Genomic DNA, 12,598 nt, shown 5'->3' on the forward strand with positions numbered 1-12,598 from the left:
CGCCAGCATCTGTGTCTCCAGCGTCTGTGTCTCCAGCGTCTGCGTCTCCAGCGTCTGCGTCGCCAGCGTCTGCGTCTCCAGCGTCTGCGTCTCCAGCGTCTGCGTCGCCAGCGTCTGCGTCTCCAGCGTCTGCGTCTCCAGCGTCTGCGTCTCCAGCGTCTGCGTCTCCAGCGTCTGCGTCTCCAGCGTCTGCGTCTCCAGCGTCTGCGTCGCCAGCGTCTGCGTCTCCAGCGTCTGCGTCTCCAGCGTCTGCGTCTCCAGCGTCTGCGTCTCCAGCCTCTGCGTCTCCAGCCTCTGCGTCTCCAGCCTCTGCGTCTCCAGCGTCTGCGTCTCCAGCGTCTGCGTCTCCAGCGTCTGCGTCTCCAGCGTCTGCGTCTCCAGCGTCTGCGTCGCCAGCGTCTGCGTCTCCAGCGTCTGCGTCTCCAGCGTCTGCGTCTCCAGCGTCTGCGTCTCCAGCGTCTGCGTCTCCAGCGGTGGAAAGACTGTCTAGACCAAAGAGACATGTTCAGGCTGATGGAGAGTTGCTGGAGGAGGTAGATCGTTGGTTTATTTTTATCTTCAGAAAAAAGAAACACGGAATTGTTAACTTGGTTCTAAGTTTACTTGATGTTTGATGTTTTGTGTTTTCTTTACTTCATTGTTGTTCTATTGATATAGTAATAATAAGAAATGTAAGTTGAAACAAAGTATAGTATTGTTTATAAGTATAGTAATAATAAGAAATGTAAGAAATGTTTGAAACAAAACAATAATCATTTAAGAGTTAAATAATCATTCCTCAAGGAGGGAAGATGTGTTGTAAGTACTTTAAGGACTCCACTACCCAGCATGCCACAGGGGTGGAGCGCGGAGGACCAACCGCTACGGGAGAGCTTAGTGGTTGCTAGGACGACAGAGCTGTATACACAGAGATACAGCAAGCTCCGAATAAAGAATATTAATAGACCAGTTAACGGCTCGTCTTCATGATTAGAGAGACTAAACATTACCCAAGCTCAAACACGACACTTAGCACATGCTGGATCTCCAACGTCACTCACAGCATATGAAATTCGGTTTGTTGATGCTTCTACTGCTAATTTTTGGGTTTGACCAGCTCAAAATCAGGAATCTGAATTCAATTCAGTTCAGTTTCATTACATATATATTATGCAGCCTCAGAGGTAGCGGGCCGTGTCTCCCTTGAGCCGGTCCCAAGCCCGGATCAATGCCGAGGGTTCAGCAGGAAACGGCATCCGGTGTGCAATCGATTTGCTGTAGCGACCCCTGCTGGAAGAAGAGGAAGGAGGACGAAGATAAGGTCACATTTATTGAGCCAACTGGACTCTGATGAAAATAAAAGTGACCTTTGGATGCACTCAGAGTAGATTCACCCATATGGACAGTACCAAATACTAATGGGTACGCAGCAGTATTTGGTGTCAGGCAGACATCATCTCTCAAAAGCATCTCATTTGTACTGTTATCTATGTATTAATGAATATTTGAGTGATTTTTGTTGGACATTAATAATTCTACCTTCACTTCTGCCTGAGGCTTCTTCTTCTTCTTCCCCTTTCAGTTCGTCCCGTGAGGTGATCGCCACAGAGAATCAATGCCGTTTCCTGCTGAACCCTCGTCATTGATCCGGGCTTGGGACCGGCTCAAGGGAGACACGGCCCGCTACCTCTGAGGCTGCATCGATTTCTGAGTGTTGCTGTTAAAAGTCATTTTAAAACCGCTTTAAGATCATTTCAAATTTCAGCGGATTGAAAATCTGACAAGATTTGAAGTAATTTTAAATCAATTTTACAAGGTTTTTGGGATCAGTTTCATTTTTCAGTCGTGAAAAACTCTTTGCTCAAGCTTTGGTCTATCCCAGGCCAGATATGATAAAGTGGAAAGCTAAATGCAAACTAATCCAGGTTGGGCAAGTCTGGATTAGTCACTGAGCCAGGATTGTGATACGCCGACTGTAAAATGAACAGGAGAGAGTATTTAACCTTTTGTGTTTATGAATGCGACTAACAATCTCAACTTGTTAGAAAAGCTTGTCAAGTCCAATTATCGACATCTAGAACCGACTTGTAGAGGGGGAAATTGCACTTGTTTTATGAAAAGAACAATTGGATAGTAAACAACATTAATTCCATAAACATTTTTCATCATATCCAATCCACAACTTAAAAGGTGTAATAATGGAAAACGCTCTGAACTCTGAACTTTCCCCTTCATCGTCTTTGAAGCTACAACTCAGAACACACGTCTGGGTAGCGGAGCTTCCGTGAACTCTTTGGTAGCATTCAAAGGCCTGTTAACAGCACACGCACACGCACACGCACACGCACACGCACACGCACACGCACAGCAGAAGGGCAGCGTCCTCCATCTGCCCGTGTCAGCGCGCTTCCTCTCAGCCGACGGAAGCAGAGATCGTCTTCGTCTTCGTCTTCCTCCCTTTCCCTGTCCAGCAGATCAAGGATCAAACCTCCTCAGCCTCCTCCACCGGAGTTCCTCCACTCGCTCCTCCTCAGAGGGGCTGAAATAGGGAGGAGGAGGAGCTCCCCCGGGGCTGCTTTGTCCTGTTAAACAAAACATTATCTAATCAGTACACCTTTTTTCAATCCTGAATTAGCTTCGATTTGTGAAGCCACTCATGAATCAATGCTCTAATTAATCAATCCGCTACCTCTGTCATCCAGACTGTTTCTGATCGCCGCCTCCAGCTGCTCTTTCTCTGTGGAAGGAGCAGGGTTTGGTGTGTAGTGATGGTACCCCAAGTACACAGACACACACACACACACACATTAAGGTTGACACTGAGTGATCAAACTAAGCTACCAAGGATCCACATCCTGTGCTTGCGTTACCTGATGAGCCTGAAGACCTGTAGTAGGAACCGGGCTGGGAGTCAGATCCGTTTGATGTCACAAAGCCTGGTGAAAAGATATACAATAAAATACTAACAACAAGCTGGAATGCAAACAGAGCAGGGATCAATACCGATATACAATAAAATACTAACAACAAGCTGGAATGCAAACAGAGCAGGGATCAATACCGATATACAATAAAATACTAACAAGCTGGAATGCAAACAGAGCAGGGATCAATACCGATATACAATAAAATACTAACAACAAGCTGGAATGCAAACAGAGCAGGGATCAATACCGATATACAATAAAATACTAACAAGCTGGAACGCAAACAGAGCAGGGATCAATACCGATATACAATAAAATACTAACAACAAGCTGGAACGCAAACAGAGCAGGGATCAATACCGATATACAATAAAATACTAACAACAAGCTGGAACGCAAACAGAGCAGGGATCAATACCGATATACAATAAAATACTAACAACAAGCTGGAACGCAAACAGAGCAGGGATCAATACCGATATACAATAAAATACTAACAACAAGCTGGAACGCAAACAGAGCAGGGATCAATACCGATATACAATAAAATACTAACAACAAGCTGGAACGCAAACAGAGCAGGGATCAATACCGATATACAATAAAATACTAACAACAAGCTGGAACGCAAACAGAGCAGGGATCAATACCGATATACAATAAAATACTAACAACAAGCTGGAACGCAAACAGAGCAGGGATCAATACCGATATACAATAAAATACTAACAACAAGCTGGAACGCAAACAGAGCAGGGATCAATACCGATATACAATAAAATACTAACAACAAGTAGGAACGCAAACAGAGCAGGGATCAATACCGATATACAATAAAATACTAACAACAAGCTGGAAGGCAAACAGAGCAGGGATCAATACCGATATACAATAAAATACTAACAACAAGCTGGAACGCAAACACAGCAGGGATCAATACCGATATACAATAAAATACTAACAACAAGCTGGAACGCAAACAGAGCAGGGATCAATACCGATACACAATAAAATACTAACAACAAGCTGGAACGCAAACAGAGCAGGGATCAATACCGATATACAATAAAATACTAACAACAAGCTGGAACGCAAACATAGCAGGGATCAATACCGATATACAATAAAATACTAACAACAAGCTGGAACGCAAACAGAGCAGGGATCAATACCGATATACAATAAAATACTAACAACAAGCTGGAACGCAAACAGAGCAGGGATCAATACCGATATACAATAAAATACTAACAACAAGCTGGAACGCAAACAGAGCAGGGATCAATACCGATATACAATAAAATACTAACAACAAGCTGGAACGCAAACAGAGCAGGGATCAATACCGATATACAATAAAATACTAACAACAAGCTGGAATGCAAACAGAGCAGGGATCAATACCGATATACAATAAAATACTAACAACAAGCTGGAATGCAAACAGAGCAGGGATCAATACCGATATACAATAAAATATTAACAACAAGCTGGAATGCAAACAGAGCAGGGATCAATACCGATATACAATAAAATACTAACAACAAGCAGGAATGCAAACAGAGCAGGGATCAATACCGATATACAATAAAATACTAACAACAAGCTGGAACGCAAACAGAGCAGGGATCAATACCGATATACAATAAAATACTAACAACAAGCTGGAACGCAAACAGAGCAGGGATCAATACCGATATACAATAAAATACTAACAACAAGCAGGAATGCAAACAGAGCAGGGATCAATACCGATATACAATAAAATACTAACAACAAGCTGGAATGCAAACAGAGCAGGGATCAATACCGATATACAATAAAATATTAACAACAAGCTGGAATGCAAACAGAGCAGGGATCAATACCGATATACAATAAAATACTAACAACAAGCTGGAACGCAAACAGAGCAGGGATCAATACCGATATACAATAAAATACTAACAACAAGCTGGAACGCAAACAGAGCAGGGATCAATACCGATATACAATAAAATACTAACAACAAGCTGGAACGCAAACAGAGCAGGGATCAATACCGATATACAATAAAATACTAACAACAAGCTGGAACGCAAACAGAGCAGGGATCAATACCGATATACAATAAAATACTAACAACAAGCTGGAACGCAAACAGATCAGGGATCAATACCGATATACAATAAAATACTAACAACAAGCTGGAACGCAAACAGAGCAGGGATCAATACCGATATACAATAAAATACTAACAACAAGCTGGAATGCAAACAGAGCAGGGATCAATACCGATATACAATAAAATACTAACAACAAGCTGGAATGCAAACAGAGCAGGGATCAATACCGATATACAATAAAATATTAACAACAAGCTGGAATGCAAACAGAGCAGGGATCAATACCGATATACAATAAAATACTAACAACAAGCAGGAATGCAAACAGAGCAGGGATCAATACCGATATACAATAAAATACTAACAACAAGCTGGAACGCAAACAGAGCAGGGATCAATACCGATATACAATAAAATACTAACAACAAGCTGGAATGCAAACAGAGCAGGGATCAATACCGATATACAATAAAATACTAACAACAAGCAGGAATGCAAACAGAGCAGGGATCAATACCGATATACAATAAAATACTAACAACAAGCTGGAATGCAAACAGAGCAGGGATCAATACCGATATACAATAAAATATTAACAACAAGCTGGAATGCAAACAGAGCAGGGATCAATACCGATATACAATAAAATACTAACAACAAGCTGGAACGCAAACAGAGCAGGGATCAATACCGATATACAATAAAATACTAACAACAAGCTGGAACGCAAACAGAGCAGGGATCAATACCGATATACAATAAAATACTAACAACAAGCTGGAACGCAAACAGAGCAGGGATCAATACCGATATACAATAAAATACTAACAACAAGCTGGAACGCAAACAGAGCAGGGATCAATACCGATATACAATAAAATACTAACAACAAGCTGGAACGCAAACAGAGCAGGGATCAATACCGATATACAATAAAATACTAACAACAAGCTGGAACGCAAACAGATCAGGGATCAATACCGATATACAATAAAATACTAACAACAAGCTGGAACGCAAACAGAGCAGGGATCAATACCGATATACAATAAAATACTAACAACAAGCTGGAATGCAAACAGAGCAGGGATCAATACCGATATACAATAAAATACTAACAACAAGCTGGAACGCAAACAGAGCAGGGATCAATACCGATATACAATAAAATACTAACAACAAGCTGGAACGCAAACAGAGCAGGGATCAATACCGATATACAATAAAATACTAACAACAAGCTGGAATGCAAACAGAGCAGGGATCAATACCGATATACAATAAAATACTAACAACAAGCTGGAATGCAAACAGAGCAGGGATCAATACCGATATACAATAAAATATTAACAACAAGCTGGAATGCAAACAGAGCAGGGATCAATACCGATATACAATAAAATACTAACAACAAGCTGGAATGCAAACAGAGCAGGGATCAATACCGATATACAATAAAATACTAACAACAAGCTGGAATGCAAACAGAGCAGGGATCAATACCGATATACAATAAAATACTAACAACAAGCTGGAATGCAAACAGAGCAGGGATCAATACCGATATACAATAAAATACTAACAACAAGCTGGAACGCAAACAGAGCAGGGATCAATACCGATATACAATAAAATACTAACAACAAGCTGGAATGCAAACAGAGCAGGGATCAATACCGATATACAATAAAATACTAACAAGCTGGAACGCAAACAGAGCAGGGATCAATACCGATATACAATAAAATACTAACAACAAGCTGGAATGCAAAAAGAGCAGGGATCAATACCGATATACAATAAAATACTAACAACAAGCTGGAATGCAAACAGAGCAGGGATCAATACCGATATACAATAAAATACTAACAACAAGCTGGAATGCAAACAGAGCAGGGATCAATACCGATATACAATAAAATACTAACAACAAGCTGGAATGCAAACAGAGCAGGGATCAATACCGATATACAATAAAATACTAACAACAAGCTGGAACGCAAACAGAGCAGGGATCAATACCGATATACAATAAAATACTAACAACAAGCTGGAATGCAAACAGAGCAGGGATCAATACCGATATACAATAAAATACTAACAAGCTGGAACGCAAACAGAGCAGGGATCAATACCGATATACAATAAAATACTAACAACGAGCTGGAATGCAAAAAGAGCAGGGATCAATACCGATATACAATAAAATACTAACAACAAGCTGGAATGCAAACAGAGCAGGGATCAATACCGATATACAATAAAATACTAACAACAAGCTGGAATGCAAACAGAGCAGGGATCAATACCGATATACAATAAAATACTAACAACAACAGAATGAGAATCCTTCTATTAGCTTGCTGCTGGAAATCAGTTCCTCAGGTTCTGTGCTGAACTGGTTTGAACTGGTTCTAAACGGCGCTTTGAACAGGCTCCGAGTTACTAAAGCAGCACGCAGTCACATGACCTCATACCTGCACACGCAGTCACATGACCTCATACCTGCACACGCAGTCACATGACCTCATACCTGCACACGCAGTCACATGACCTCATACCTGCACACGCAGTCACATGACCTCATACCTGCACACGCAGTCACATGACCTCATACCTGCACACGCAGTCACATGACTTCATACCTGCACACGCAGTCACATGACCTCATACCTGCACACGCAGTCACATGACCTCATACCTGCACACGCAGTCACATGACCTCATACCTGCACACGCAGTCACATGACCTCATACCTGCACACGCAGTCACATGACTTCATACCTGCACACGCAGTCACATGACCTCATACCTGCACACGCAGTCACATGACCTCATACCTGCACGCAGTCACATGACTTCATACCTGCACACGCAGTCACATGACCTCATACCTGCACACGCAGTCACATGACTTCATACCTGCACAGGCAGTCACATGACCTCATACCTGCACACGCAGTCACATGACTTCATACCTGCACACGCCTCCATGACGGCCTCCAGCGGTCCAGCAGCGTAGAGCAGACCCACCAGGATACCTGCCAGGTGACCGATGAACGAGGTCCTGGTGCAGAGAACAGATGAACGCCAACGTAAAGGAACGGTGCCACCTGCTGGACCGCTGCTGGCACGACGCAACGTGAGCTAACGGGATGCGAGGAACCTGGTTGAACCTGGTTCTCCTCAGGCAGAATGAGGTTCTCCTCACTCTGCCTGAGGAGAACCATCAGCTTAAAGGCTATTTGCTCTCTCCGGGGTCTCTCCGGGGTCTCACCGGGTTCTCACCGGGGTCTCACCGGGTTCTCACCGGGGCCTCGCTGGGGTCTTTCCGGGGTCTCACTGGGGTCTTTCCGGGGTCTCACCGGGGTCTCACTGGGGTCTCACCGGGGTCTCTCTGGGGCCTCTCCGGGGTCTCTCCGGGGTCTCTCCGGGGTCTCACCGGGGTCTCTCTGGGGTCTCTCCGGGGTCTCTCCGGGGTCTCTCCGGGGTCTCTCCGGGGTCTCTCCGGGGTCTCACTGGGGTCTCACTGGGTCCTCTCTGGGGTCTCTCCGGGGTCTCACCGGGGTCTCTCCGGGGTCTCTCCGGGGTCTCTCTGGGGTCTCACTGGGGTCTCTCCGGGGTCTCTCTGGGGTCTCTCCGGGGTCTCTCCGGGGTCTCACCGGGGTCTCTCCGGAGTCTCACCGGGGTCTCACTGGGTCCTCTCTGGGGTCTCTCCGGGGTCTCTCCGGGGTCTCTCCGGGTTCTCTCCGGGTTCTCTCTGGGGTCTCTCTGGGGTCTCACTGGGGTCTCACTGGGGTCTCACTGGGGTCCTCTCTGGGTCCTCTCTGGGGTCTCACTGGGGTCCTCTCTGGGTCCTCTCTGGGGTCTCACTGGGGTCTCTCCGGGTTCTCTCTGGGTTCTCTCTGGGTCCTCTCTGGGGTCTCTCTGGGGTCTCTCCGGGGTCTCACTGGGGTCTCTCCGGGGTCTCTCCGGGGTCTCTCTGGGGTCTCTCCGGGGTCTCTCCGGGGTCTCACTGGGGTCTTACTGGGTCCTCTCTGGGGTCTCTCCGGGGTCTCACCGGGGTCTCTCCGGGGTCTCTCTGGGGTCTCACTGGGGTCTCTCCGGGGTCTCTCTGGGGTCTCTCCGGGGTCTCTCCGGGGTCTCACCGGGGTCTCTCCGGGGTCTCTCTGGGGTCTCTCCGGGGTCTCTCCGGGGTCTCTCCGGGTTCTCTCCGGGTTCTCTCTGGGGTCTCTCTGGGGTCTCACTGGGGTCTCACTGGGGTCTCTCCGGGGTCTCTCTGGGGTCTCTCTGGGGTCTCACTGGGGTCCTCTCTGGGTCCTCTCTGGGGTCTCTCCGGGGTCTCACTGGGGTCTCTCCGGGGTCTCTCCGGGGTCTCTCTGGGGTCTCTCTGGGGTCTCTCTGGGGTCTCTCCGGGGTCTCTCTGGGGTCTCTCTGGGGTCTCTCTGGGGTCTCTCTGGGTCCTCTCTGGGGTCTCTCTGGGGTCTCTCTGGGGTCTCTCTGGGGTCTCTCCGGGGTCTCACTGGGGTCTCTCCGGGGTCTCACTGGGGTCTCTCCGGGTCCTCTCTGGGGTCTTCCCACCACCAGAAACATGCAACTTGGGTCCAGGTCATTATTGAAAAAGAGAATTAAATCTCAATTGGTTAAATAAAAAGTTGTTGTTTTTTCCCAAGAGGCTGAAAGCACCTTCTTCGGCTCATGGTGAGTTGTTGTGTTGCAGACAGTGAAGATGTGTGATGGTGCACAGAACAGAGCTGCTCTGAAGGGGTCATCCGGGGTCATCCCGCACAGAGATCCTAAATCCTGCAGAACAAAACCGGTTTCTGATCGATCGGCAACCCACCCCGGTGACGTTATATGGATCAGCATGAGTTCGACCCAACTGGCATAACGATTAGCAACAGGTACGCCCATCACGTAGGCCACGCCTCCGGGGTGGTAATGGTTGTTGAGCACCTTCAGGGCAAACAGAACGCCTGTAAACACAATCATGTATGTGAAGATTGGTGAGGAGGCGGTCAGAATGAAGCCCATTCAGAGACGGATTAATCGATTAATAGATATCCCGTATTGGCCCGAATATAACACGATGTTTTTTGCATTGAAATTAGGCTGAAAAAGTCGGATCGTGTTATATTCGGGGTCTAGACATTATACCCATTCTGAACGCTAGATGGCGCCAGATATCGTTACAACGAATGGTGAACTGAACTCCCCAGGCCAAAGCAAACGCCTATCATTATTTTATTGCGATGTTTTTCCTTATTCATATGTTGTGAGATGTGTCTGTGTGGATGTGTGTGTGTGCACGTGTCCAGCTGGGGCGTGTCCCGCCTGAGTGAGCGAGTGTGTGAGAGAGAAAGAGAGAGAGCGCGCAGAGCAGCAACAGAGAGAACTAGGAGACAGAGATATGCGAGCGATAGGAGGAAACTGAGTTTTGTTTAACAGTGCAAGTAAAATAAAGCAGCTTCAGTGATTCAGCACGTCTGGCCGGCATCCATCTTGTGTTGCTGCGCTTCAGCCTTCGTCCCCAGCGTGGTCTGGAAGTTAACCCCGGAGGCGCTGGAGAACAACGATCCCCCCAGTTAGACTTCACTTTGATGGTTCATGCAGTTATTGCAATTTTGTTGTTTTATCACAGTATAATGGTTTATTTACATTTTAAAAACCAGAAGCCATTCATTTACAAATGTGATTGCACTTTAGTTCACATATTTAAATGTTCAGATATTAAGCTGTGAGACAGTTTTTGCATGAATTGAATGTGGCAAAATAACACGCTTTTTCTCTCCAATTTATTGTTATAATCATTTGTACTGTTCAGATGTACCGTAATTAATTTCTGTATAAAAATAGAATTTGGTGTTCAGTATTCAAAGTATTTTCTCAAAATTGAGTCTTGAAAAAGAGGGGGTCGTATTATATCCGGTGTCGTGTTATATTCGGGCCAATACGGTAGATTACTTACAGCATCTCTACTACCATCTTTGAGGGGTTTCGTAGCTCACCTGAGAAGCCAACAGCACAAGCCATGCTGTAGGACTGATCCTGCGTGAGCTCTGTTAGCACCGCCTCCAACGCCAGGTAGACCACGCCGGTGAGCAGAGAGAACACAGCCAGCAGGTAGGCGAACCAGGCTCCGCCCAGCCGTCTCTCCAGCCCGATGCCTTTCCAGAGGAAGGACACCATGTTGAAGTAGAGGTGCCAGTCGTCGGCATGGTGCAGCGGGGACAGCAGGAGGCGGAGCCAGTCGTTGGACCAGAACACCTGCTGGACACTCACACACGCCTCGGGATCGGAAAGACGGTAGTATTCATATGAATACTCATATGATCAAATACTTATAGTCCAAGACCTTAAGGAATATTTATATATATTCTGATTTAGCGCAAAGAAAAGCAGAAAAACTCACTTTGAATAAGATGAAAGCAACCAATCATCATGCTGGTTAGTTAATCAATGTAGAATTCACTTTGCACTGCGTCACTAAATACGAGTTTGATCGTGATCACTTTGTGGTGAATAATGATCAGTGTCTCACCCGCATCAGGGGCGCTGCCGGAAACAGGTAGAGCCACGCGGTGAGTCCCAGGACAGCCAGGGTGACCGGCGGGACGCGGTCCAGGCCCGCCTGGAGCAGCTGGGAGGCGAGCAGCAGCAAGCCCAGGTGGGGCCCCCTCTGGCGGCGGCGCATCCTCACAGCAGCTAGTCGTTGTTCCGGTGGTTCTCGCTTTATGAACAATTAGCAATCAGCGACAGACATTTCCGGTTCTTACGTTACGATCTCAGAAAACCTAATTAGCAATTTAGTTGACCGATTTCCGCTCCGGGATTCACCGAATCACGGTCGATCTGCCGTCGCGCTATTCAGAAACACGAAACAGCGCCGCCGATCAGATGCTGTGATCAAACGCTGAAATCAAAGGGCAGGAAGCCGAGTGAGCGGTCCCTCTGTCGGTGACGCTTCGGCTAATGCTAACTTTGAGACTCCGGTTATTGGCGACTCCGCCTCCGTGGCTCCCGGGAGGACCGACGGTCGACCTTTATGCAGCTTGAGACGCAGGACGCGTCAGCAGAATCTGTGTCTTCCTACGTCATCACGTTTCTGGAAGGCGCGCGGCTAAAAATTGACAGCGTTGTCACGTGATCCTAACAGAGCTGCGATGTCGCGTGATCCGAACAGAGCTGCGTTGTCACGTGATCCTAACAGAGCTGCGATGTCACGTGATCCTAACAGAGCTGTGATGTCTGCGCGTGATGATGATGAATATATTTATTAGATAGAATGTTAGAGTACAAGTACAGTCACGCAGGAGTATGTATTACAGTACAAGTACAGTCACACAGTGGCATGTATTACAGTACAAGTACAGTCAAACAGGAGCATGTATTACAGTACAAATAAAGTCAAACAGTAGCATGTATTACAGTACAAGTACAGTCACACAGTAGTATGTATTACAGGACAAGTACAGTCAATCAGTAGCATGTATTACAGTACAAGTACAGTCAATTAGTAGCATGTATTACAGTACTTGTAAGTACAGTCACACAGTAGCATGTATTACAGTACAAGTACAGTCAAA

General features: G+C 46.1%; 1 protein-coding gene across 1 annotated transcript; it reads right to left on the reverse strand.

The window, feature by feature from the left end:
* Window positions 1–2,454: 2,454 nt before the first annotated feature.
* LOC137895970 (rhomboid-related protein 4-like) lies at window positions 2,455–11,706 on the reverse strand. The gene is made up of 7 exons (XM_068741499.1): window positions 11,554–11,706; window positions 11,021–11,300; window positions 9,856–9,988; window positions 7,991–8,079; window positions 2,828–2,915; window positions 2,669–2,763; window positions 2,455–2,561 (listed from the first exon to the last, which is right to left on the reverse strand). The coding sequence occupies exons 1-7, from the start codon at window positions 11,704–11,706 to the stop codon at window positions 2,455–2,457; spliced, it is 945 nt and encodes a 314-aa protein (XP_068597600.1).
* Window positions 11,707–12,598: the final 892 nt, after the last annotated feature.

This window comes from Brachionichthys hirsutus, chromosome 7, assembly GCF_040956055.1.
Source record: "Brachionichthys hirsutus isolate HB-005 chromosome 7, CSIRO-AGI_Bhir_v1, whole genome shotgun sequence".
Classification (NCBI taxonomy): domain Eukaryota; kingdom Metazoa; phylum Chordata; class Actinopteri; order Lophiiformes; family Brachionichthyidae; genus Brachionichthys; species Brachionichthys hirsutus.